This window comes from Stenella coeruleoalba (assembly GCF_951394435.1).
Source record: "Stenella coeruleoalba genome assembly, chromosome: 8".
In the NCBI taxonomy this organism is placed as follows: Eukaryota; Metazoa; Chordata; class Mammalia; order Artiodactyla; family Delphinidae; genus Stenella; species Stenella coeruleoalba.
The window spans coordinates 5,369,725-5,395,821 of record NC_137154.1 but is presented as its reverse complement, the minus strand read 5'-3'; the positions used below and the strand labels follow the sequence as shown (position 1 = coordinate 5,395,821).

The window sequence follows — 26,097 nt, the reverse complement described above, 5'->3', positions numbered from 1 at the left end:
TTTAATGACCTCGTGTACAGAGCTGAGTCAATCCTGCTTCTCAGTTTATGACACATCATCACTATGAGCAAGGCCCCTCTTGAGTTACGTTAATTTATTTTCCCTCCTTCTCTCCACCGTTTTCCTCCTCCCTTTCATCAGATCCCACATCAGTGTGCTCAGTCGGCTGCCTTGAATTCTGTCTGGCCCCCTACTCCACATGGCATTGGCTCGTATGTGGATGTGTTTGCAATTTAAAAACATGGAATCATGTATAAAACTCATTCTATTTACATTTTTTTTTTTTTTTTTTTTTGCTGTACGCGGGCCTCTCACTGTTGTGGCCTCTCCCGTTGCGGAGCACAGGCTCCGGACGCGCAGGCTTAGCGGCCACGGCTCACGGGCCCAGCCGCTCCACGGCATGTGGGATCTTCCCGGACCGGGGCACGAACCCGTGTCCCCTGCATCGGCATGCGGACTCTCAACCACTGCGCCACCAGGGAAGCCCTGAGGTATTTTGATATATACTAGTGGATTTAATTAGCTGAACATTCATTTAGGATTTTTCATATTTATATTTATTAGTAAAATGGGTGTATATTTTTCTTGCCTTATGGTATAGTTATCTGGTTCAGAATCAAGATTAAAATAGCCTCATAAAATATGTTGGTTGGCTTTCCCTCTTTTTCCATTTTCTGGAGCAATCTGTATAGGATACAGACTACTTGTTGCTTCAGAATTTGGCAGAAGTCGCCTGAAAAACTTCCTGTGTGGGTAAAAAAAAAAAAAGCTAAAAACAAACAAAGCATGTTTCCCTTTCACCCCCGAGGTTCCACCTCTCTCAGGGGACTTTGGGGGGGGGGAAATGAACCAGCATAAATATCTGAAGCCCTTAGCACGTGGGGCAAAGGGGACGGACAATAATTCTTCGCAGTTATGAGGATGGAATGAAGACAGTGCACAGGTCCCAAGACATTCCTTTATTCGGTTGCCTAAACCTCGAAAGTGGGAGCAGAAAACTCTTACAGCTATTCTTCACAGCTAGTTTCCAGAGGCGGAGAGAAATGTTGTACTACCCCCGAAGTGCCTCACTTCTATCATTCCTATATTTCCTAATACTCACTGGGCAACTACTATGTGCCAGACACCGCGGAGGATTCCATGGTGACGACACATCCAGCCAGGACCCCACAAGGGACTGTCAGTCTCTTGGGGAGTTTACGGTTCCCACAGGAACACAGAAACCCTCCTTCCTCTCTTTCTTACTCCTAGTTTTACTTATTTATTTATTTATATTTAAAGAGAAAAATCCAGGATGCAAAAGTCACGACTATTGTGCTAGGTATGCTAAAAGAAAAAACCCAGAAAGGAATACACAAAAATAGTAGTTTTAGGGGGTGGCGTTACCGACGGGCCCCCAGCCCCCGCTCCATCCTAGTTCTGTAACGCTGTTATACTATTCCTACAACTTAAAATAGAGTGGCACACGGCCACTTGGGAGGGCCCATTCTATATCAGTTCAATGACACAATTGCTAGGGACGCCCCCGCCCCGCCCGGCCGACTCTGGCCCCGCCTCTCTCACCTCCCCTAGACAGTCTCAGGCCCCGCCCCTGGCCAGATCCGCGCGCTCAGCCGCAGCGCAGAGAACCAATCACTGTCCGTTTCCACGTTCAGGCCCTTTACGGCGTCTGCCCTTAGCCAAAATGGCGCCAGCTCGGAAGTTGCCGAAGTTGACGAAGCAGGTCCGGAAGCTGCCGAGCGAGTCCGGAAGTTGCCGAAAGAGAGCAGCGGGGAAGGAGGATGGCGGATATCATCGCAAGACTCCGGGAGGACGGGATCCAAAAGCGTGTGATAGAGGAGGGCCGAGGAGAGCTCCCTGACTTTCAGGATGGAACTAAGGTTCGTGTTTATCCCCTTCCCTTAACCGTCCGTGGCGCGGTGCGCATGCGAGGCGGGAGGAGGCTGTAGGCGAGAGATTGCGCATGCCCAGATAGCAGTGGTCGGTGACCCTACCTCTCACATGCCGAGCTCGACGCTGATTGGTCTGGATTTAAGTAGAGGGTGAATTCGGATGCGTCTGCCCCCGCCCCCTAGCTTGGCCGTGTGGCCACATTGGTTGGGGAGGCCGTCAGTCATTATAAACAGGTTGCGGGAGGTGGGAGGGTTGACCCTATTGCTTGCACAGATCCAGCGCTGGAGAAGACCCTAAACCGGATACCTGGGCTCTGGGAGGGGCCCCTGGTTTGCAAGGCTCAAAATCTATAGACGGAAGGGTCTTCTGAAAACACAGACCAGCTCCATTTCTTAGATGGGAAAATCGAGGCCCTGGGACGACGCACCAACCGAGAGAACAAACAGGCCCAGAGGTTGGGTCTGCCAGAGCAGAATCCTTTTGGCAGCCTTCCGAGTGCTCTTCGTGGCATTGCTCGGGACAGATAAGGGCTGGGAAATAAAGAGCCTCCCATCTTCCTCCTTTGTACATCCAGGCCCCCACCTCCAGCCTCTCCGGCCCCTTCCCCCAAACAATGTACATCTCCAGGCTTACCTGCTTCTGCTTATGCATTTCCCTCCTCCTGGAGGGCCTTTCCCTGTTGCCACTTGCCTGTAGAGTAAGGAGCTTCCTGGGGGCAGCCCCTGTGCCCAGCAGAGCAGTCACATAGGACACGCATCTTGAGCGAATGAGTAAAGATCCTGGCCCCCAAAATAACTGAAGTGACATACCTTGTTGATGACTACAACAGTTTAACATTTAAAACATACTGGGGCCGGGCTTTCCTGGTGGCGCAGTGGTTGAGAGTCCACCTGCCGAAGCAGGGGACGCGGGTTCGTGCCCCGGTCCGGGAAGATCCCACATGCCGCGGAGCGGCTGGGCCCGTGAGCCATGGCTGCTGAGCCTGCGCGTCCGGAGCCTGTGCTCCGCAACGGGAGAGGCCACAACAGTGAGAGGCCCACATACCACAAAAACAAAACAAAACAAAACATACTGGGGCCACCAAAAGTAAGAGCTACTGCACTGAGATCCAGCAGGTAAAGATCCTAGCCTCTCTCAGTGTGAGTGATTTGAGGCAGAGCTGCACAGCCCTAGTGATCAGTGATACCAAGAGGGATCCTTTCCCAGATGCGAGAAGGGAGGTGGATATGGGTGGATTCCCCCATGGGCTGGGGGGTTGGTGGCCTTGAAGAAGGTCCTGGCAAGGGAGATCCTGGATGGAACAGACACCAGCTGGAGAGACCACTGTAAAAATAGTGAAGATCTGTGAACAGTGACCCTGAAGGAACAGGTACGGGTAAATTAAAAAACCAATCATCAGCATTGATTGAGGGCTCAGATGAGCACCGTGCTAAATGCTTCACAAGTTTATTTTCTTTCCTTCTCACAAGAGGAGTAGGTACTATTGTTGACCCCATTTTACTGATGTGGAAACAGAGCTCAGAGGAGTGGCTAGGGGTGGTGGCAAAGAATGTGGGTTCCTCTAACCATATCCTGTGGAGGGTTCAGTGTTTAGACCTCTTCTCTCTTCACTCTCCCTGAGATGATCTCATCCAGGCTCATCTCTTTTAAAAAACTCTCCATGCCTGGGCCGCTCCCAGATGTCTCTCTCTAGCCTTCCCTCTCCTTTAAAGTTGATATCCGGCTCCCTACTCACCGTCTCCACCTGGATGTCTGGTTGGCACCTGAAACTTCACCTGCTCCCCCCAAGCCTTCCCATCTAAGTTAAGGGCACCTCCAGCCTTTTGGTTGTTCAGGCCCAAAACCTCCCAGTCTCCATGGCTCCTCCTGTTCTCTCACTTCCCACAGAAGATCCTCAGAATACACCGGTGGTCTGACCACTTCTCACCACTTCTGCCACTACCACCCTGGTCCAGGCCGCCATCATCTCTCTCCTGGGTTATTGCAGTAACCACCTTCCTGCTTCTGTCCTCCCTCCGCTCCAGCCTCTTCTCATCCCAGCAGCAGCAGAACCCACGTCAGATCAGGTCCCTCCTCTGCTTGGAGCCACCCGCTGGCTCTCAACTCAGAGTGAAAAAACAAACTCCTCACCACTGCCTGCAGGCTCTGTGGGGTCCATCCTTGTTGACCTGGTGACCCCGTGATGCACAACTCCTCGCCCTTGTTCACTCTGCTCCTGCTACACTGGCTTCCCGTTTTGTGAGCACCCCACACACTGTCCCTCTGCAAGGCTTTTGCGCCTGCTATTCTCTTGACCTAGAAAGTTCCCACCCCTTCCTACCCCAGCATCTGCCTGGCTTGCTTCTCCCTTCAGATCTCTGGGGTTTTTTTTGGCCACACAGCACAGCTTGTGGGATCTTAGTTTCCTGACCAGGGATCAAACCCAGGTCCCGACAGTGAAAGCACTGAGTCCTAACTACTGGACCGCCAGGGAAGTCCCTCAGATCCTCAGATCTCTGCTTAAATGTTGTCCTCGCAGAGACTCCTGCCCCCTGAACTCACCCTGCCTTACCCTGCTGCATTTTGTTTTCTGATTCATAGCCTTAGCTCAACCTCACACAGCACATGTTGAGGCCCATCTCTTTCCTCTAGAAGTTCCATGTGAGCTCCACGGGGGCAGGGACTTTTGTCTGTTTTGTTCACTGCTGGGCCTATCACAGAGCTCAGGCATGTAGTAGGTGCTCAGTAAATATTTATTGAAAGAATGATTAGTGCCAGACCACTTGGGCTCCTGTCCCAGCCCGTCCACCCACTAGCCATGTGATTTGGATCCCTTCCCTCTCGGTGACAGTATCCTCACCTGGGTGGTGCGGTAAAGCCAGGTGTAAGGTTGGGCGGTGACCCCCGGGAGAGCCCTGTCCCTTGTGCCATCTGCAGGCTGCGAGCTGGGCTTGTCCTTGGGGGATGGGGGAAGGCTGTGCCCTTGTCTGATCCCATTTGCGGCCTGCAGGCCACGTTCCACTACCGGACTCTGCGCAGTGACGATGAGGGCACCGTGCTGGACGACAGCCGGGTGTGCGGCAAGCCCATGGAGCTCATCATCGGCAAGAAGTTCAAGCTGCCCGTGTGGGAGACCATTGTGCGCACCATGCGGGAGGGCGAGATCTCTCAGTTCTGCTGCGACGTCAAGGTACCCGATGCCCTGTGCCTGCCTGCATCTGTCTGCCCGCACCCAATGGCTAGGCCACCACCGACTCCCTCCAGGGCACCACACCACCAGGACACTGGCGTCCTGGCCCCTATTCCACCTTTTCCTCTCCCTTAGCCGGACTGCAGCCAGGAACTGGCTCTCAAATGCAATGACCCACACAACTCCTTACTTCAAACCCCTCTGGCTCCTGGTCACTGTCGAGCTAAAGTGTAAGCCATAGATGCTCACATGGCCCTGCAGGGTCTCCCTCCCACTCACCTCCCTGTGTTTCCATCCCTTTCTTGGCCAAGATCCTCCCTCCCACTTCAAACTGAATTCCTGGGTCACCACCCCCAGGAAGCCTTCCCTGACTACTGGTGGTTGACTTGAACCCCATCTCTGGGTTCTCCAGCCCCTCATGCTCTGCATGGCCAGGATCTGGTCCTCTGTCTGCATCTAAGCTACTTCAGGGCAGGGATTGGGCCTGTTTACCTTCAAAATGCGCAGTGTGGGCCAGCCCAGAGCCAAGACTCAGAACACATCTGCTGGCTGGATGAATGTTAGCCGAGCAGTCTGCCCTGTGCAGGGTCAGTGAGAGGAGCTGGTTAGACTGGGGTGAGGGTGGTCTGGCTCCCACCATCCCAGCAGATGTTCCTAGTGAAAGGTCAAAAGCTAGGTCCCCAGGAATTCCCTGGCGCTCCAGAGGTTAGGACTCAGCGCTTTCACTGCCGTGGCCCCGGGTTCAATCCCTGGTCGGGGAACTAAAATCCCACAAGCCTTGTGGCCAAAAAAAAAAAAAAAAAGCTAGGTCCCCTATGCCTGAGGGTCTCCCCTGAGGGTTTGGAGGTTGCTGCCCTAAACCCACCTCGGAGATAGGCCCCGAAAGGGGGGGGGATGGGGCAGCACAGAAGGGGCGCTGGGAACAGAATGTGGAGGGACCCCAGCTTGTGGGCTGCAAGCCTGGGAGAAGGACGAGGGGCGGAGGTAAGAATTCCACTGGGCTCGTAAGGACAGGGGAGACCGGTTGACAGCGGGAGTGTGTGTTTGTGTGGAGGCTGGCGGGGTAGGCGCTTGGCTTGGGTTGGTGGCCAGAAAGTGTGGCAGGAGCTGAGGCCCGCACCGGGCTGGAGGGCTGGGAGGCTGGAGGAGTCCCGAGGGAAACGCCCTCCCGTGTTTCTGCTGAACCAGTTCCTGCCCCTCTCTGGGCCTTAGTGTCCTTTCTCAGATGGTGATGGGGCAGGGGGCTGGGCCTCTTGGGCTGGTGACCAGCCAGCCCATTGGTGCCCACTCACCCTCCGGCAGCATGTGGTCCTGTATCCGCTGGTGGCCAAGAGTCTACGCAACATTGCAGCTGGCAAAGACCCCCTGGAGGGCCAGCGGCACTGCTGCGGCATCGCCCAGATGCACGAGCACAATTCCCTGGGCCACGCCGATCTGGACGCCCTGCAGCAGAACCCCCAGCCTCTCATCTTCGACATCGAGATGCTTAAGGTGAGGGGCCACCAAGCCCCAGGCACCTCGCCAAACTCCCACTGCCCAGCTTCAGAGCGGGTGCTGGTCCCACCTGCCTGCCCAGAGTTGGTGGGCCCACTGACTGTTGGTTGGGCTTGGGGTGGGGCAGGTACAAGGACACCTTTGTGGACCCCCTGGCAGTGTCCTCCCCCTCCTTCAGGTCACTGCAAGGGCAGGGATTTTCACCATCTTGTTCGCTGCTCTATTTCTAGAACCCGGCACAGTGCTGGGCCTGTAGGAGGTGCTACATAAACAGTTGTTGAATGGTCAGAGAATGAACAAGTGATTCTGTTTCCGGTGTCCAATGTCCCAGGCCCGGCCAGCCCAGAGGCTGGCCCTCGGCCCTGACTTGGCCTACACCCCGGCAGGTGGAGAACCCTGGCACGTACCAGCAGGACCCGTGGGCGATGACGGATGAGGAGAAGGCAAAGGCAGTGCCGGTCATACACCAGGAGGGCAACCGGTTGTACCGCGAGGGCCGTGTGAAGGAGGCTGCCGCCAAGTACTACGACGCCATCGCCTGCCTCAAGAACCTTCAGATGAAGGTGCCGCCTGGAGGCTGCAGTGGGTGAGTGGAGGGGGTGAGGTGGGGCCAGGGGGCCCAGGTTTCAGCACTTTTGCCCTCTCCCTCCCCCCACGCCCCCAGGAACAGCCTGGGTCCCCTGACTGGATCCAGCTGGATCTGCAGATCACACCACTGCTGCTCAACTACTGTCAGTGCAAGCTGGCGGCCCAGGAGTATTACGAGGTGCTGGACCACTGCTCCTCCATCCTCAACAAGTATGACGGTGAGCACCGCGCGCTGGGCCGCCAGGGTGGGCCAGCGGGTGGGCCGTAGAGCAGCCTCCTCCGCAACCCCTGGGCACCGGGGCACGAAACTGAGCCTTTAAAATCACCCCCACTCTGAAGTCCCGTGGGAACCCGACCAAATATCGCCCACCCAGGCAGGACCATGGGCCCTGTTGCGCCAGTGAGATATGAAAGGGGGTTCGGGGTGGGGTTGGCCTCTGCATGGGCTCCGTCCCATGATGGGCCCCTGGTGCCAGAAGTCAAGCTAAGTAGCTGGCTGGTCCCCCCTTCGTGCCCTGTGTGCCTGCTGCCCACTGGCACCCCCTGCAGACAACGTCAAGGCCTACTTCAAGCGGGGCAAGGCGCACGCGGCAGTGTGGAATGCCCAGGAGGCCCAGGCTGACTTTGCCAAGGTGTTGGAGCTGGACCCCGCCCTGGCGCCCATCGTGAGCCGTGAGCTGCGGGCCCTCGAGGCAAGAATTCGGCAGAAGGATGAGGAAGACAGGGCCCGCTTCCGGGGCATCTTCTCCCACTGACAGGGCCCTGCTGGCCTAGCCACCCTGCCCAGCTCACTGCTGCTGCTAGCAGCCCCCCCGCCCCCGCCGTATCATGCTTCTCTGTATATAAAGGCCTTATTTATCTCTCTCTCTCTCTCTCTCTCTCTGGGCCTGCTGAGCTGATCCATTGGCAGAGCTGGGGTCATCACCCCTCATTTCCTGGTCCTTGGGTGGTTTGGGGAGGCAAAGAATTGGGGTTCTAATCCCAGCTCCCCATTCACCAACTCAGATCTTTTTGGGCCCCAGTGTCCCCGACAGAGAAGTGAGGGTGGTCTCTGTCCCAAAGGAAGTGTTTCTTGCTGGCCAGGGCTAAGCTGCCTGGGAGCTTTCAGTCTTAACGGGGAGACGAAGCAAGTACAAGCCAGGGGGCCTAGTGTCCGGGTGAGGCGGGCTCCCCTCCGATCCCATGGCCTCAGCTAATGCAGGCAGAGGTTCCAGTGAGAAGCCAAGTGTGGCCCCTGGGAACTAAAAGGCCAGCCCAGGTGGTGAGCGGAGGGCGGGGGTAGGCTGGCTCTCCAGGCCCCAATCCTGGCCCTGTCCTCTGACCTGCTGCGTGACCCTGGGCACATCCTGACTCCTCTTTGCCCTTCAGCATCTCTCTTGAACTGGAAACTGGGGGCTGGGCTGCCCTGTGATGCCAAGCAGGCGGGCAATCAGGTGGGATGCAGGTGGTGTTTATTTTCATGGATTTACACACACTGGAAAAGCCTCTGGGCCCTTGCTGCTCCCTCCTCCCACCCCCAGGGCTGGGTCCCCCAACATGAAAGGGAACTAACACCGAGGGGCAAACAGAGATGCAGGATGTGGGGCTGGGGGCCCAGCCTTCCACATGCGGCCACGTGGGCCTCTCAAGTGTGTGAGTAAATAACCCAAGTCCAGCCACCGTTTGGGCCTCACTCTTCGCCGTCTAGCTTGAGGCTGATGCTTCGGGCCTTGCCTCGCGCCAGGGTGGTGGGCGGCGTCCCTGGGCCCTCCCGCTCTGCCTGGCTGGGGCCCCTCGAGCGAAGCAGCTGGCTCTGTTTTCGGAGGAAGTCCACAGGGGCAGCCCCGCCATAGCTGCTCTTGGCCAGGGCGGCCCTCGAGGGTCCCACGGGGGCATGAGGGTGGGAGCTGGCCTCCAGTTGGCCCAAGTGGGCCACATAGCCATCTGACAGGAACTGCGGGCAGAGGTGGGCAGGGATGAGGGGATGGCTGGTCTCAGGCCCACACACTGCCCGCACCTGTCCTCCCCAGGGTCCTGGGCAGTGCTGGCTGCATTATAGGCCTGGCACAGCCTGACCAACCCCAGGCTGAGCCAGGGCACCTTTATTCCTGGCTCTGCCTCTCTCTGGGTCTCATCTTGAGTTTCCTCATCTGTAGAATGGGATTTTGGAGGAAAACAACAGCAACTAACGTTTAGCAAGCACTTGCTTTGCGCCCAGCCCCGTGCACGCTGATCTGCAGTAAATCACGTGCTCTTCATGATAGCTGTTGAGGTCTGGTCCATCTTATCATTTCCATTTTGCAGATGAGAAATTGAGGCTCAGAAAGGTCAAGGCCTATGCCCAGGACCGTGCCAAAGTGGAACCAGTACTCAAGGTCTTGAGCATAGTATCAATCCTGGCCTGCCCAGCGCCTCCAAGCTGCTTGTGACCCCCATCCTAGGAGGAGCCCAGGTTCCCTGATGCCAGCCATCCTTCTCACAGCCGCCTGCCTTAGGTGCTTCTTAACACATGGGTGGTCCTTCCGGCCCAGACCCAGGCTCCCACTCCCCAGCTGGCTCAGTGCCCACCTTCACTTGGTCCTCACCTGGCACTGCGCCTGGAGCTTCCGCACAGCGCGGCCCACGATGTAGGTCTGGCCCGGGGGTAGGCCCAGCGCCGCATATACGGCCACATCTTTGGGGGACCCGTAGCCGGCCACGATGTTCAGTTCCACCTGTGGCCAGAGAGGCCAATCAGCAGCCCCGGGGGGCGGAGTCGTGAGGCAGGGGGTGGGGTCTGGTGGGCATCCGGTTCAGAATGTTTCGGGTCGAGGCCATATGGTCTACCTCACCAGGTCCGGGTAGGGTCGGGACCGGCCGTATCTCTCTAGTTGGCCCCAAGGACAAGGGGCCCCTGGGACCACGAGGGCCTTGGCGGTCTGTTAGGTTCGGGGGCCGATGGGGGTGAGACCAGATGGGCCTCCTCCCAGGGCGACGGCGGGGACGGGACCCTCCCCAGCCGCCGCACCTCCTGCACCAGGCTCTGCAGAAACACCGCCTTCTGGCGCAGCGGGTCGTGGGTGAGGCCATCGCAGAAGGAGACTACGCCGTGGGGGAAGTTGTGCTGTGACAGCCAGGCCACCACGCGGTGCTTCTGCATGTCGGGCCGGCCCGTTACGTACACGATCAGGTAGCCCGCGTCCTGCCAGTGCCTGCAGGGTAGGGCGGCGGTCAGCTCCACGCACCAGGGGTGGAGACCAGTCACCACGGCGAGCCAGGCGGCCGCTCCTACCTGACCACGTCCACGGCGCCGGCGCGCACCTTGGGGTCGCTGCCCATGATGGAGACGCTGGCGGTGAAGGAGCCGTCGATGCTGAACACCACGGCCTCCGTGCTGCGGGCCACGACCGTCAGGCAGCACTCAGCGTATGTGTGGTCGCCCCTACGGCCCAAGGGCTGCTTGAGCGACATAGGGGCGGGGCCCAGAGGAGCCCCACCCCGCAGAGGCTCGGCCCACCCCGCGCTCACCTGACCACCATGCGCACCGGGTAAACACCGATACCCAGCGCACGCTCCACGGGCACCGGGAAGGTGAGGCGGCCCGAGCTGTTGGTGACCTCGGTGCCGAAGTGAATCCACTTGCCTGACAGGGGCTGCGTCATGATGTAGATGTCCACCTAGCAGGCAGAGGGGGTGAGAGGGTCCCCCCGACGCTGAGCGGAGGAGGGCCGAGGCGGGCCTGTTGTTGGGGGAGGACGGGGTTGGGGGCTCAACCTAGTGTGACTGGGAGCTATCCGTGGGACAGGAGGCAGCACCCGGACCTCCCGCTTGGGGCGAGTTCGGCCCGAGGGCGGCCGGTCTACCCGGGACTGAGGCCTCTGTGTCCTGACCTTCTCTCCGGTGAGCGTGACCACGTCCAAGGGCCCGTACATGAAGCGCCCGTTCAGCACCTGGGGGCGGCCCTCGCACACCACCGTGTCGCTCGCCCGGTGGTTGGAAGTGACGTTCTGGTGGGAGGAGACGGCGTGAGCCCGCAGCAAAGAGGTGACAGGGATGCGGGAAGTGCTGGTGAGGGGGACCCGCGCTCAGACTGGGGTGCTCGGCCTGGAGGAGGCGGGGTCGCTGCGAGAGAGGGGCGAGGCCCGAGGGGTGGGCGCTTTTGCTGACCCCGATCTGAGGTCATGAGGGCCTCTGTGTGGAGGGCGGTTCCGAGGGGCCGGAGGCATGACAGGTTGGGGTGCAGAGGATGAGGAGGTGGCGGGATGGTTAAGGGAGGAGACCAGTTGGTACCCAGGGGCGGGGCCGAGGCATGAGGAGGTGGGGCCAGGACCCAGGACCCAGGGTCAGCGGGCGGGATTGGACCCCGGCAGGTCTTGAGGGCGGGGATCCTGGGGAGAGTAGGCAGGGCCTCGCTCTTGAGGGCTCGAGGGGCAGGGCACGTACCCGGATCTTGACCTGGGTGCGTTTGCGCTGCCACTTCTCCCTGGGGAAGGCCGGGCTGTAGATGGACGGCTCCTCGCACTCGGCCAGCTGCGGCTGCTCCTTCTCCATCACCTGCGAAGAATCGGACCAGCAAGGCCACGTGAAGGGGGGAAGGGTGCCTGGGGCTGCCCCTCCCCCAGCCCACGGCTCCCTATCATTGTCCGGTTCCCCCTCCCACCCCGCATCCCTGGGCCCACCTGGCGCAGGATGAAGGCCACCACATCCGCCGACTCCCAGTAGCTGGCGTGGAAGAGGTGGGGCAGCGAGACGGTGGGGAAGGCGGTGAGCGCCTCAGGGCAGTACAGCGAGTAGTCAATCCGCTTGGTCCCCCACCAGCGCTCCAGGACTGTACGGCCACGGCGGGCAGTGAGTCAGGGGTGGCCTCCCACCCCATGCCCACCCGTCTGGCCCCTAATGCTCTTCCCTCCCTCTTTTCTGCCAACCCTGCTGAGTCTGGAGTTGGGTGCTAGGGCGCACTCATCACAGAGCAAACGCTTGGGGCAAGGGTGTTTCAGCTGGGCTTTGAAGGTGGAATAAGGATTCCCTGCCCAGGCTGGGTGGCTGGCTGACTTACTCTTAACCACCTCACTGGTGGTGCTGGGGGCAGCTGGCTGGGCTGGCAGATCACTGCCTAGCTCACTGCCCTTCCAGAAGGCTCCGCTGGTAGAGGTGGGCGTTGAGGGCACCAACATCTCCAGCTCCTCCAGAAAGAGGCCTGAGTGGGTCTGCAGAGTGTCAGCTGTGGGTGGACGGGCGACCTCAGTGGCGGGCTGGGCCAGGCCACCCTCCTGTCTTCCCACCCAAGGTTCCAGGACAGCCTGGCCCCCATCCCTCCCCCATCCCCCCTGCCAGCCCTCCCTGGTTGGGTCTTGGCTAAGGCTGAAGTGCCCCACATCTGGGTGGAGGTGAAGGGTGGGGGCAGCCTCTCCTGTTAGCTCACCCCAACAGCCAGCCGCATTCCTGCCAGCATGACTGCCGCCACCACCTGGACCCAGGCCCACTTGTCTCATGGGGCCAAAGGGCTACTCACTCGCATGCACATGAGTACACACCCCAAACCAATGCACGAACACAAGTGCATGCGGACACACAACGCATCCCTACACAGACACAGCAGCCCCTCTCCCCGCCGGCGGCGGGCGGCTGCTCTCAGTGTCACCACCTCCTCCCTTCAGCCCAGTTGTCACCACTGCCCCCAACTTCTGGGCAGAGAATGTTAGAGGGTCTTGGGGATCCAGACTGCCCAAGGGGCCAGGGGAGGGCTCCCTGGTCCTGGGAGTGGTGACATGAGAGAGTACCAATGATGTGGGAACTACCTCATGTCTTCTTGGGAGAGGGGGGCCCACACCCATCCCTCACTGTTGGTGCCGTCCTCTTTCTCCCCTTTATCTTGGTTGGCGGCATACCCAGCAGCAGGGATGAGCCGTCTCCCAGGGGGAACTTCTGGTAGCGCGGCACAGCCAGTGGGGCGATGGCCTGGAACTTGGGGGCCAGCAGGGGCTCAAGGCGGGAGGCGCAGGGGTCGGCCGCATGGAAGAGGTTGTAGATCTGCTCACAGGCTGGCCGCATCTGGGCCACTGGTACCCAGAAGATAAAGGGGGGAGGGGATTCATCTGGGCATACTGGGAGGCAGGGGTTGTGGGAAGCGGCACCCTGACATGCTGTGTGACCCTGAACCAGCACTTCCCAGACTCTACTCCCTGGGAGGTCCCTGGGAGTGCTTAAAAGTGAGACAGGTCTCTCGGCTAAAAAGAGATCAGAGCCTTCGATTTGCTGATGTTCAAGATGAAGCGTTCCCCATGCCTGTTGGACCCCCTCTCATGAAAGCATCTGTGGGTATGCGTTCCTCCTGGTGCACTTTGGGACACTTGGCCTTGGCAAGTCCCTTCTTTCTGGGCCTCAGGTTTTCCCTCTCTAGCCAAGCCATTTATTTGTACAGTGGGGAATGGTATAAACACCCCCACTTCAGATGAAACAAAGCGGAGATGGGGGAGGGGCAGGTGAAGCCCACCCCCACCCTGAGGGCTCACCCTCCAACGTGGGCATCACGGTTTTCCGCAGAGCCAGCACCAGGCCCAGAGGGGAGCCAAAGAGGAAGAAGCCGGAGACCTTGAAGTCAAGGCGGGTGGCACTGGTGAGACCATCAGGAACCTCAGAGGCGGCAGCGGGCGGACAGGAGGCTGTGCTTGCCCGTCTGGGCTCCCCAGAGGAGGTGGCTGAGGGGACCGTCTGCAGGCTGGGGGAGGGCGGGAGGGTGCTCAGTGCTGCTGCTTCCGCAGCCCAGCACAAGCCCAGTTTGGGGTTGATGGGGCAGGAATGTCACCTGTTTTGAGAGCCCTCGGGCTCAGGACTGGCCATGTCGCTGTGGGTGTGCTGGGCAGGCAGCACTGAGGGCTCTGGGCTGGCCCGGCCCAGTCCCTCCACCCCATCTGCCAGGGGATCCCGCACTGGGCCAACCTCCGGGGAGAGCAGCTCATTGTTCTAGACGGAATAGGGGACAGAAACAGCCTTAGGACTGGAGACAGTCGATTTCTACTTATTTGGAAGTGAGGAAAGAGGCTTGGGGGTTGGGCAGGGACTTAAACAAAGAGTAGAGCCCCAGAGGAGGTGGAATGAGGCAGCAGGGGACAGGCCGGAGAGAGGTCATATTCCAGGGGCAGAGAACTAGAGCCGGGGAGACACCGGCCTCCTGGGGAGGCAGGTCCAGCCACACTGACCGTGCTTCCGCGGCGGCTGCTGCTGCGGCTCCCAGTGCCCGCGCTGGCGCTGTGGCAGAGTGCGTCAAAGCCCAGGATTCCACCGACGCCATCCCCAATCAGCACCACCTGGGTGGAAGGGCAGCGCCATCAGGAGGGGCTGCAGCAGAGGCAGGAGGATGGGGGGCTCCCGCAGCAAGTTCCCTGGCAACATCCCTAACTCCTGACCTGCCCGCAGAAGCCGACACCCTCAGACGAGCGCAGGAAGGCGGCGTAGGCCTGGTTAGTGCGGGCAATGACTGTGGCCACAGCGCCCTGGTATCGGGAGGATGAGGTGGCCAGCAACGGCAGGGCAGCCAGTGGAATGTGGTCCTGGGAGCGGGACAGGCTGTCACCGTCATGGCTGTAGGGGCTCAGGCTGTAGGAGGAGGGGGTATAATGGATGGGTGGGGGGCCTCCAGGCCCTCCACTGCCCCCTCTAAGTCCCCTTGACCTGTTGGCAAGTCCTAGCACTGGAGGGCCTTTGTGGGGACCGTCAGTATCCCAGAGGCCTTTGTGATGGAGCCATTGACTAGAAACTGAAATCCAGCTGGGTAGGTGACTAGCCCAGGTGTTTGGCTTCCTGGCCTCCTCCCCCTCCCCCCATGGGGCCTCTCTGGTCTCAGGAGCCCCCAAGTGGCTGTCCACACCTTGGGGACCCTGTGTGTCCCCCACCCTCCCATCCCTGACCAGTACTTGGAGACAAGGGCATAGGCAGCGGCGCAGATGGGTGGGCAGGGCACCAGGCGCAGCGCCACGTGGCCCAGGGCCTCGGGGAAATGGACGCGGGTGATGGCCTCGAAGGCCAGGCTTAGCGTCTGCACATCCGCCTGCTTGGAGCTGGTGTCTCCAGGGCCTGAGTCTAGGATGTTGCCGCTGTGCAGGATGAGGAAGAGGGCGTGGACTGCGCATGTCTCCGCCCCCAGTTCCCCCGCTCCATCCGGGCCCTGCGGGGCACAGGGGGGGTGCCAGGGATGTCAGAGCAGTGGCCTGGCCGGTGGGTGGGCAGAATGAGACGCGGGGTAGCTGACCATACTCACTTCTGGGTCCCTGGGTGCTCGGGCCCCGTCCCCGATATCTTTGGTGGACTCGGTTCCAGGGTCTGCAGGATGGGGAAAGCCAGTGAAGGGGACTGAGGGGTCTGTGGGGATCCCCTCATCTGGTACTTCAGGTACCCCTGCTCTGCTGTCTGCCTGAGCACCCGCCCTCGCCCCCCATCTTCCTCTGACCTTCTCCTCTCACCCGACTCTCCCAGGTCATTTCACGTTTCTGCGTCTTTGCACATGGCCAGTCCTGCTGCTGACAGGCATGCGTCTCCGCACAAGCCCTGTTTGCCTGGAAAATTCCTTCTAATCCTGCCCTGTCCAATATGGTAGCCACTAGTCACATGTGCCTACTTAAACTGAAATGAATTAAAATAACAATACCAATTTCAGTTCCTCAGTCCCACTCGCCACATTTCAAGTACTTGCTAGCCACATGTGGCTAGTGGCTAGAACATTTCCATCATCTCAGAAAGTTCTTTTGGACAGAGCTCGTCCAATCCTTCAAAATCCAGCTTAGACATCACCTCCCACGTGAAGCCTTCCTGGACTCCGAATGAATTCCTCCATTCTCTGTGCTGTGTCTGAACCCTGAATACACGCCCCACATCCATTCATCCACCCATTATCTGCTCATTACTCGTCTGTGTATTTAATGAGCACCCTTTCTGGACTGACATTCATCTCAGGACCCCATTAAACTTAGGAATGAGTTGTTCTCCAAGTCCCCACCGCATACGGAGTGCTGGTGGCTGGCAACCGGATGTGGGATCTTTACCTGGCGCCCCTTCTGCCTCCATGGGGCAGGCAAAGGCGTCGATGAAGTCATTGGAGTTCCACTTGGTCATCTCCTTGGGGAAAACCTCGTCACTGTCCGAGAAGCCTTCTGAAGGGACGAAGGGCTGCGTCATGGTTTGGCGGGAGCTGCTCAGGGACCCCCCTTCCCCTAACAGGTCTGGGGTGCTGACCGTGGGCATCAAAGAACTCCTCCTCAGAGCTGTTCTCAGAGTCTCGGGCGATGTTCTGCATGCGCCACTCGGACAGAGTCTGGGGAGACACGCCCCCTGCAGGGCCACATTGGCCTCAGCCTGGGAGTCCAGCCTGAGGGCCGCTCCCTCCCGCCCCTCTGCCTCAGCCTCACCTCCATGCTGGGACGAGTAGGAGGAACGGGAGGACGAGGACCACTGCTTGCCGAAGCTGGCATCGGGCGAGGCATCGGGGCCTGGGGGCACCTCGGGCCCATCGGGGGTGCCAGCACGGCTGGTCCCAGCCCGGGCCTCAGTGCTTGGCTTCCCGGGGGGCTGGGCCTCGGGCCCCTCACTGCCTGTGTTGCACTTGGCCATGCGCTGTGCCAGCATGCGGGCGGTCTCTTCCTCCAGTGCCCGGATGTCAGCCATGCTCAGCTCTGTCCACTCGTCCTGCCAGCACCAGGCCTGGCGGTGGGCCCGCAGCATCACCCGACGCAGACCTGTAGGCGCCCAGGCATCAAAGCCATGCCCTCCCCACCCACACGCCCCAGCCCCGAGTTTCCCTGCCACTGCAGCCACATGCCCAGCCCGTGAGTTCAGGTAATGGCTCCCCTGGGCACACCACCCACCCAGGGCCACAAAGTATGGCAGGGTGAGCACTGTCCGGGAGACGGGAGTGGAAACTGGCATTTGTCTTCCTGCCCCACCTCCCTCCCTGCCCACTGCCTCTTTTATCCCTCTGGACACCCCAACTCTGAGCGCTGAGCCCACCCCGACACCCTGGGAAGCTGGGAGCAATGTTTGTTCTTTCAGCTGGCTTCCTGCTGATTTCTTCACAAGAGTTAACAATTAAGGCGTTGATAGTTAATGAAATTGTTGATGGTTAATGAAGGTGTTAAGAGTTAATGGAAGTGTTGGCACTTAATGAAGCAAAACACGATACCCATTCTGGGATATTTTCATCCTAAGCAGAGGACTAAACTTAGAGACTTCAATATCTAGGAAATAAAGTCATAATGATTGAATTATTGTTATAAACTTCTGGAAGGAAATCCACCAGAATCTTAATAGTGGTTATATGCGGGTGAGTTTCATTTTTCTAATTTGTGCTCTTTGGCATTTTTCCAAATTTAAGATACGGTGCCTGTATTACTCTCTGAGTTAAATTTCCTCATCTGTAAAATGGGAATAATAATTGTCCTTACCTTGAGGGGTGTTGGGGGTGTTAAAGGAGATCTTGCATGGGAAGTGATTAGCAGAGAATTGGGCATGTGGTGATCAATATTAGCTTTTTACTATCTGGCCCAACCTCTTCCTCATTTACAGAAGGGAAAATTAAGGCGCAGAGATGGGAAGTAGCTCCCTGGAGGAGAGTTTCCATGAGGGTCCGTGGTGGAATGGAACCCAGGTCCCTGGACACCCCCATCCTTCTACCTGCAGGTAGTCTACCCTCAGACCTGGGAGGTGGGGCAGGGCTGAGCCACAGGAACTGTGGGGTTAGTTTTAGGGGGGGCATGAAACAGGGCCTCCTGGATAACAGGGCCAAAGGATGGGACTCGGAGAGAGCGACAGAGTCACAGCTTTGGCCTGCACTCCTTAGCGTGTTGCAGGTTAGAGCTGGTGACCCGCCTGAGAGCCTCTAAGTCTCGCTTGACCCACAGAACACTGGGGAGTCTTAGAATTTTAATGGCTGAGAAGCAGCATCTCTGAACGTCAGAACCGGCATGGACCTCAGAGATCACGTTGTCAGCTCCTTGCCCGCCTGACTCTCACCTGTACCTCAAGGCTAGGCTCCCCCAACCCCTAGCTAGGCTGTGCGGCTCCCCTCTGCCTCAGTGCCCACCACATCAAACGGAAATGACGGCTTTATGTTTCTGTGTCCCCAGTAGACTGAGAGCATCCCTGGCTCAAACGCGCGGCCTGGTGCATGCCGAGTAAATAGAACCTCGCAAGGCTGGGCACTCACCGACATCGTGGATGAACTGCTCAATCTTGGCCTGCATGCCCCAGTAGCGGAACTCAACCTTGCACAGCTTATAGGCGCACATGAGGGGCCCCGTCTGGGCTGCTGTGCGTGCCCAGTCATCAGCCAGTGGTCCTCGGCCTGTCTTGGCCGAGCGGTACAGCCGGGGGTCTTCTTCCGCTTTGTACTCGCCTGGGGCCACTGCATCCCGCACAATGTCGATGGTATCTGGGGGGGTTCCGGCAGCGCTGAGCAACAGCAGCCCCCTCCGGCCCCTGCCACTCCTCCCCCACCTCGGGATTGGGGGGGCAACTTTCCATGCACAGGAAGCCTAGACCGGGAGAGAGCTGGGACTTGTCAGAGGCCGCCTGTTGAGGTGGCAGGTGTCCTGAGAGGGGCTCCACGGTCCCCCCGCTGGCTCCAGGCCTCACCCAGGATGCGCTGTCTCCGCTCAGCCCCACTCAGGTTGAAGACATTCGGCTGCTGCCCCCCATCAGGCAGGTAATAGGTCTCTATTTCAATGGAGAATTTCTCCACAAAGGGGCAGGTGTACCTGGGCAGAGGGTGGGGGTGAGGGTCACGGCTGTGCCCACCAGTGCTGTTCCCCTCCTGGCCCCAGACCTGCCCCACCCACTCACCGGGTTCGGGTGTAGGGATAGGCATTCCAGGATTCCTCCTCCACCTGCAGGGCGGCCTTGGGCAGCAGTGCCCGGAACCAGCCTGGGATGTGGGAGCCCACGTGGTACACCTTGTGTGTGTACTGCCCACTGCCACCGGGCCCATCCGTGTAGGGCCGGTTGGCCAGGATCTCCACGCCACTGCCCTCGCCACTTGACTCTTCTCGGCTCTTTTTCTGCAGCCCAGGGCAAGAGTAGAACGGGCAGCTCAGCCCCAGATCAGCTCCTGGGATGGGATCCCAAGCTAGGCCTGGTCCCCTGTGTAGCTCTGAGGCCCTAGTCCCAGCCGTTCTAACTCTCTGAAACCTGACCCTGGTCCCCTGTAGCTCCTGGGGTCAGGATTACAGCCGCTGTCCAGTCCCCTATGGGGTTCTGCAAGCCAGGACTCATTCAGTCATTCAAGTATTTGTTGTCTGCTCTATTCCAGACATTGTTTGGGATTATGTTAATTGGGATCTGTTGATGTACAGAACACAGACCCCTGCCTGCCCCTGTGCAACGTATGTTCCAGTGGAGGGAGATAGATAACACACAGAAAACAAAAAAAAAGCAAATTAGAAGGTGCTAAGTGCTGTGGTAAAAAGAAAGCACAGAATAGGGTAAGGGGGATAGGGCTGGGGGTTGCAATTTTGATGGGATGGTCAGGGAAGGCCTCATTGAGAAGATAACATGACCTTGATCTGAAGATGACCTGGGGGAAGGGAGGGTGCTGAGCAGGTGTGAGGTGGGGGCACTATTGGAGGCAGAGGGGAAGCCAGTGTAAGCTCCTGAGGTGGGCACATGCTGCGTGTGCTGCTGGCCAGGGGCCAGGGTGGGTGGGCTGGAAGAATCCAGGAGAGTAAAAGGGGCCCCCACCTTTCTAGGACCCCAACACCAGCTCCTGCCACACCCCTCACAGTTGGAGAGCACTCAGATCCCGTCCTTACATAGCTCTGGAGTTTGAACCTGGCCCACTTAACCCTCTGAGGCCAGATCCCGGACCCCTTGCCTGCTCAGACTCTGGTCCCACATTTCTGGGGAGCACGTCTGGAACGGGCACCAACCCTCTCCCCTCCCTGAGAGCCTGCTCTGGCTCATTCTTCCCGACGTCCAGGGCCAGACCTCTACCCCCTTCCTCTTAGCCCAGACCTCAGCATCTGGGGTCCCTGCCTGCTCCTCTCTATGACAGATTTGGGGCCTGCTCCTCAGCCCATCTCCCTGACCGCCTGGGGCTGCCGAGGTCCTGCCAAGGCCCTCTGGGAACCCCTCCCAGTCTTTCCCTACCACCTGGGACCTGCTCCTCACTTTCTGCCTCCCGCTCCTTTGCATCCTCATGCGCTCCTTTGCTTACTCCCAAAGGATTACACATTCTAAGGAGGATTAAAGGAGGTCAGGTGGGGGCTGAGCGCCCAGGAGGGGCTGGGCACTTGGGGTGGGGAGGCACCACTAGGCCCTTCTGCCGCTCTTCCCACAGACTTTAACCACCACCACCCCTCCCCCACATCCGACCGGGGAAGCTCTCTCTCCTCCTCTGGCCTGAACCCTTCCAAGCCCCAGAGCGGGACTGGAGGGGGATTGAGCTGGGTCCGGCCCCTGGTCCCAGGTGCGGCCTGCACGCTCCTGCGGACACCCAACATGAAGCATACCTCCCCCCACCCCGCGCCTTGGTCGCCTACTTCCCACCGCCCTCACCTGGATCATGTAGAGCTGGGCCACCTGGTACTCGTCCAGGCTCATGGGCAGCAGAATGTGGTACTCCTTGATGAGCATCCTGAAGGCGCTCGGCCGGCGGTGCGCGGCCTCCGCTCCCGCTGGCGCAGGACACCGCGCGGCCGTCAGTGCGGGGCGGCGGCGGCGCGCGGCCCCGAGCCCTGCGCGAGGGCCGAGGGGCTCGGGCCCGGCGACCCCATGCCCGGGCTCGCCGCAGGGGAGGCAGAGGCGAGCCCAGCTCTGCAGCCAGCGCCGCGGGGGGCCGGGAGCCTCGGCGAGGCTGAGCGCTGACCTCTTTTCCGCGCAGCCCCCGCCCCCCGCCCGCCCATCGCCACGGCAACCGCGCGCTGACGCTGGCCCCCCGGAGCCGCGGGCTCAGGCCGGCGGGCTGGCTGGCCAGCCTTGCCTCTTCGGCCGCGTCCGCGTCCAAGCCCCTCGGAACGGCATCCCTCAGGGACCCGCCCCCAGGAACCCCCGGGCCCCTCCTTCCGGGCCCGCCTTCCACAACCGGCCCCTCGGGGCCCGCCCATTGCATCCCTTTCCCCGAGTCGGTCCCGTGTCCCCCACTCTTGGACGTCCACTTAGAACCTTGTCCCCTGGGGTGTCTCTACGCGGAGCAGCCCCGTGCACCCCTCCTCAGCATCTCTGTCAGTGTTCCCCACCCCCCGCCCCCGAACCTACCTTCAAAGACCAGATAACTAACACCTCCGCCCGCTAGACCTGCCTTCCCCACCCTGGCCGGCAGCCCAGTCCCCAACTCTCCCCTTCCCAGCATCCTTTCTGGACCCCCGGCACTTGTCTACGCAGCCGCCCCATCATCCTTCCCGAGGGCTGACCCCTCTTCGGGCTGAGGCAGAAGTATCCCACGGGCCCCCGCCCTGAGAGACCCCTTCCGTCCACCTGCGCCCCGGTTTCGCTGCAGCCCCTACCTACACCTCGCACCCACTGAGCAGGCGAGAGGCCCCCGTTGTCTCCACTTCCTTCCACTCCCCGGCGTCCCCGTCCCCCGCCGTGCTCTTGGCCCGCCCGCCAACGTCCCGGCTCACCTCTAGTTTAGGGCGGGCGCCCCTCACCCGGTACGGGCGGGGGCGGACGGGCGGCGGGTCAGAGCCCCCAGCGCCCCGAGCCCCGGCCTCGGATTCCAGCGGTGGCCGGACCCCCTGGAGGCGAAGCGCGGGCCCATGGCCCCGACCTTCCTCCAGGTCTGCCCGCCGGTGCCCCTGCTGTCCCTCCCCGTCGCCCGCCGCGTCACTGCGGCCGCCCCGCCTCCTTCCTGGGCCCGGCGGCCCTCCCCCCCACCCGGGCCGGGTCCGGGCAGCCCCGCCTGCGGCGGAGGAGGGCGGCCCCATTCTTCCTTCCCCTAGGCGGCGGGGGAAGAAGAGGCCCTTCTCCACAGGCTGGCGCTTCTCAGTCCCGCTGTATTCTTTGGGATCCCCAAAGCACTCTGGGTTCCCACCTCCACCCTGGCCCAGCCCTCCTGTGTGCTATGGAAATATGACAGAGTCCCATTCCCAACTTCCCAGGCCCTTGGATCCTGAGGCCCAGGGCGGGGGAAATGCCTCCCCGTCCAAAGTGCAGCCAGAAGCTGGTCTCTGACTTGCCTCTACCTAGCTGGTGCGGTTCCAGTGCCCCAGACCTCTAGGGTCATTCTGCCACACACACAGGCAGAGGCCTGCAGTCACTCCAAATCTTTGCGCTAGTCCCTGAATGGGGACCCGTGGCTTTCCCCACCTATATCTTCTGGGTCCACAGTCCGGTCAATGGCCACCAGATCCTGCGCAAAGGCTGAGACAGCCTAGGGTTGGGCTCGTGGGACCACACCCAGTCAGCTACAAGGCACTGGGACAGTGTGTGGCAGCAGCGAGCTAGGTCTCACCCATGTTGGAAACCAGTTCTCTCTCCTTGACTGTTTCTCAGGTCCTGTGGGGAGGGAAGCAGCAATGCTCCCTTTCTTTCCTCTCTGAGGACTCAGAGATGGGGTGTATTCAGAGCCTCCAGGGCTGATTCCGGGCTTAGGATGTTAGGGCATTAAGGCATGTGAGGGTGTGGCTTAAGTGAACTGGCATTTCCACCAGCTAGGCACTGCTAGTCCAGGGAAAGAACCCTCTAGGCTCAGGCTGGAGACAGTGCCCTCCAGCCGTGGAGGCAGCCAAGGCCCTGCGCTGCCCCCTGGTGGCATCACGTGAAGGAGGGCAGGGCGCTCGGCTACTGGAGCTCAACCCTTTCCACTACTTACAGCTGGAAGGCTGAGGGCCAGAGAAGGGCAGGGTTCCACTCAAGGTCAATGGACAGTGGAGGCAAGGCAAAGCCAGGCTCCGTGGGCCTCTCTCCCACCCACTGCACCCCACCTTCCGCCCATCCAGGCTTAGCAAAAGCACCAGACTCAAAAACTACGAGCTGAGAGAACAACTCCAAATTATCTTTTATTCATACAAAAAGGGCATATTTAGCAAAAGACACACTGAGAAAAGAGTCGCCACGGCCCAGGAGACAGGGCAGGGAGGCGACAGGCCTTCTGAGGCCCTGCTGGGGAGAAGGGGTCTGGGAAAAGTGGTGAGAAGTCCTGGGTAAGTGCTGAGTGGTGGGGGCCACAGAAAGGAGGAAGCTCCAGTTGGATCAACACTGTTGGCAGGTCATGGGTGGGATTCACAGTGACCTCGCTGCTAACTCTTTTGGGGGTTTCCAGTTAGTGCTGCCGACTGGAGCGAGAGCCGCCCACTGGTTCCTGGAGGGCACCCACCAAAGGACACAGAACAGGAAGCCCAGGATGGGAAGTGCAACTCGGGGTGAAGGCCAGGGAGAAGCAGGTGCTCTGCAGTGGCCAGGAAAGGTCCAGATGCTGAGGCGGAGTCGAGTCCTGTTACGTGCGGGCATTCCGCTCTGTCTCTGCCAGGCACTCTCTGACTAGCGCCCGGGCATGGATGATGCCTGGGGTGTGGATGCGGAAGTAACATACAGGATCTCAGCGACCCTTCAAGTCCCAAGTTCACCCGCCAGTGAAAAACACCCTCCCTCTCCATCCCCTTCCCTTTCAGTAAAAGGGACTATAATCTAATGAGGGGCTGGATGAGATTAGAGGTTTAGAGGTTAATCCTCAAATATGCCCTGTTGAAATACAAACTTCCAGGTCCTTCCCTGGAAATTAACTCAATGTCAATTCAATTTAAAACGCCTCTCTGGGGGACTTCCCTGGTGGTCCTGTGGTTAAGACTCCACGCTCCTAATGCAGGGGGCATGGGTTCGATCTCTGGTCGGGGAACTAAGATCTCGCATGCTTTATGGCGTGGCCAAAAAAACACACAAAAAACCCCAAAAAACCCCGCCACTCTGGATAGTGATCCTGGCCCGAGTCCAGGCTTGGCTCAGGTGGCCTCCACATGTCTTTCCTTCCCTACCTAGTGAAGCACTGTCCAGTGTTTGTCTCCCGGGCAGGGGCGGTGGGCCTGGCCTCACTTACCTCTCTTCAGGCGCTCCATGGCGCTCTTGCTGCCAGCATAGGTGGGCCGGATCTCTTTGCCCATCTCCTCTATGACCGACAGCAGGTCGGTGTAAGTGCTCTGGGAGCCCTGGGCGCCAGGTGGTTTCATTGCCTATGTCAAAAGAGAACAGGGCAGTGAGCTCAGGCCAAGAAGGGGCCCCCAGTCCCCGTCCATAGGCAATCCCTCGGCTCCACTCACCTGCACATAGCCCATGGAGGGCGGTCCAAAGTCGTTAAACAGTGGTCTGAAAGGGGCAGCGGCTCCTGGCACCGAGCCCGACGGCGATGGGACACTTCCGGCTGCAACATGCGCCAGTAAGAGGTCAGCGTGGGGCAGGGACGCCTCGCCCCGACGTTCCAAGCCCCGGACCAGATTCGCCCGATTCCCTCCAAAGGGCTTCATTCCAGGCTGCTAAACTTCAGGACAAACCCCTCCCCCTGCACTTCACCAACAAGCCCTTACGTGACCACGCCCACTTCACAGGCCAGCGAACTGAGGCTCAGCGAGGGTAGGCGGCAGGCCCAGTATTGCAGAACTCAGGCCGTCTTCTCTTCGAGACCTCGACCGCCCGGGCAGGCAAGCAGGGGTGGAGCTGGATCCTCACCTGTAGGGACCGGGGTGCCGGGCCCAGGGGTGCTGGAGCCGGGGGTGCTGCTGGGGGCGGGGGCGATGGGTTTGTAGGACATCCCCAACTCCTGGGTGCGGCAGACGCCGGCCGGCCGCTCCTCCCGGGTTGGCTGCCTGGCCGCTCAGCCGCGCTCTGATTGGCAAGCCGGCAGCACGCCCCTGGTAAATAGAGCTCAGGCCGGAAGGGCGGGCGGGCACGAACGCTCCTTCACTCCCGATTGGCGCGCGAAGATGTCACTCGGGCCTTCTCATTGGCCGAGACCGGCCCCAACAGGCCGCAACCGCTGCTGATTGGTCTCCGCCTTCCGGACCTCGCACCTGTCTGCTTCGGATTGGGCGGTGGCCGACGCCCTCCGCAATTGGCGAGTTCGCGGCCCGGGCCGGCGCGCTCTCAATCCGATTAGTCCCAAAACCCGAGAGGCGGGGCCTCGGAAGCCTGGACCTGGGTCTGGTCCGCCGCGGTTCGCGCCGAGCCGGGCTTCCCGGGCTTGGGTGCCGCCCTCGCGCCTCACTCACGTTGCTTCGTACGTCAGCTTCCCGCTGCCCGGTCCCGGTCCAGCTGGGCTGCTGTCGCCGGCGCCGTCGCCGCCGCCGCCGCCGCCGCCGCGCGCGCGCGCGCGCGCCTTTCCTCAGCTCTGAGTGCCGGAGGACGCAGAGCTTTGACGTTCCCAACCCCGCGCCCCACCCCGTGCGCTTTTACGTCACCTTTCACCGGTTCAGCAACCTGTCCTCGATCGGCGCATGCGCCCTCCTGAGGCCTCCGTCTGTTCCCATGGCAACGGGTCCGTTACCAACGCTGTTGATGCGCCTCTTCCTCCCAATTGCCTGGACCTCGGGTCTAGGCTGGTGTAAGGTCCAAGGGCGACCTCAAAGGCTCCTCAACCTGCACCCCACCCCCCACCGCCCTAAGGCCCTTCCTTGAATACTAAACTGCATGCCGGGCCCTGTACCATGCGCCGTCCTGGATCATGGACTACAGCACCATCTGGAGTCAGACTGACTGTTCGAATGTCACACCACCTCAGCTAGCGATTTGCCCTTGGGCAAGTTACCTCAATAGGCCTCAGCTTCCCCGTCTGTAAAATGGGGACGCTAATAATAACTATCTCTTAGGGTTGTTGTGTGGATTAAGTGAATATTCATAAAGTGCTTACTGTTTCATTCTCCTCTTAAGCATTTGTCAAAGAGTGAGCTTCAATCACGAACATTTTTTTAATGATTTAAAAAATCATTTAGGAGGTCAGGGGATCCCAGGATGGAATGCAGAATATGACAAAAGAATCAAACTGTATCACAAATGTATGAAACAGCTTCAGTGAAGGGAGTGGGGGA

At 59.8% G+C, this 26,097-nt stretch overlaps 3 protein-coding genes across 7 annotated transcripts; 1 reads left to right on the top strand and 2 right to left on the bottom strand.

The window, feature by feature from the left end:
- The first annotated feature begins 1,718 nt into the window (after nucleotides 1–1,718).
- Nucleotides 1,719–8,008, top strand: AIP (AHR interacting HSP90 co-chaperone). Of its 2 annotated transcripts, none has more exons than XM_079928844.1 (6): nucleotides 1,719–1,880; nucleotides 4,883–5,062; nucleotides 6,365–6,553; nucleotides 6,943–7,119; nucleotides 7,221–7,354; nucleotides 7,694–8,008. In XM_079928844.1, the coding sequence occupies exons 1-6, from the start codon at nucleotides 1,782–1,784 to the stop codon at nucleotides 7,764–7,766; spliced, it is 852 nt and encodes a 283-aa protein (XP_079784970.1). In that variant the 5' UTR covers nucleotides 1,719–1,781; the 3' UTR covers nucleotides 7,767–8,008. The 2 variants fall into 2 exon arrangements, with proteins under 2 accessions (XP_079784970.1, XP_079784971.1); XM_079928845.1 differs by having other exon boundaries at nucleotides 1,749–1,880; nucleotides 7,221–7,362.
- Nucleotides 8,009–8,119: 111 nt separating this feature from the next.
- Nucleotides 8,120–21,855, bottom strand: PITPNM1 (phosphatidylinositol transfer protein membrane associated 1). 4 transcript variants are annotated; one of them, XM_079928840.1, is made up of 24 exons: nucleotides 21,706–21,855; nucleotides 20,642–20,760; nucleotides 18,932–19,146; nucleotides 18,725–18,846; nucleotides 18,297–18,521; nucleotides 16,504–16,830; nucleotides 16,331–16,426; nucleotides 16,141–16,248; nucleotides 15,360–15,421; nucleotides 15,010–15,266; nucleotides 14,509–14,698; nucleotides 14,302–14,409; nucleotides 13,908–14,065; nucleotides 13,615–13,820; nucleotides 12,991–13,161; nucleotides 12,159–12,323; nucleotides 11,782–11,930; nucleotides 11,546–11,656; nucleotides 10,993–11,109; nucleotides 10,631–10,779; nucleotides 10,395–10,544; nucleotides 10,131–10,314; nucleotides 9,709–9,837; nucleotides 8,120–9,077 (listed from the first exon to the last, which is right to left on the bottom strand). In XM_079928840.1, exons 2-24 carry the CDS (start codon nucleotides 20,717–20,719, stop codon nucleotides 8,814–8,816), a joined length of 3,741 nt encoding a protein of 1,246 aa, XP_079784966.1. In that variant the 5' UTR covers nucleotides 20,720–20,760; nucleotides 21,706–21,855; the 3' UTR covers nucleotides 8,120–8,813. The 4 variants fall into 4 exon arrangements, with proteins under 4 accessions (XP_079784966.1, XP_079784968.1, XP_079784969.1 ...); XM_079928842.1 differs by lacking the exon at nucleotides 21,706–21,855 and having other exon boundaries at nucleotides 20,642–20,980; XM_079928843.1 differs by lacking the exon at nucleotides 21,706–21,855 and having other exon boundaries at nucleotides 15,016–15,266; nucleotides 20,642–20,980.
- Nucleotides 21,856–23,057: 1,202 nt separating this feature from the next.
- Nucleotides 23,058–25,429, bottom strand: CDK2AP2 (cyclin dependent kinase 2 associated protein 2). Its single transcript, XM_079929857.1, has 4 exons — nucleotides 24,743–25,429; nucleotides 24,337–24,437; nucleotides 24,117–24,249; nucleotides 23,058–23,587 (listed from the first exon to the last, which is right to left on the bottom strand). The coding sequence occupies exons 1-4, from the start codon at nucleotides 24,822–24,824 to the stop codon at nucleotides 23,520–23,522; spliced, it is 384 nt and encodes a 127-aa protein (XP_079785983.1). The 5' UTR covers nucleotides 24,825–25,429; the 3' UTR covers nucleotides 23,058–23,519.
- Nucleotides 25,430–26,097: the final 668 nt, after the last annotated feature.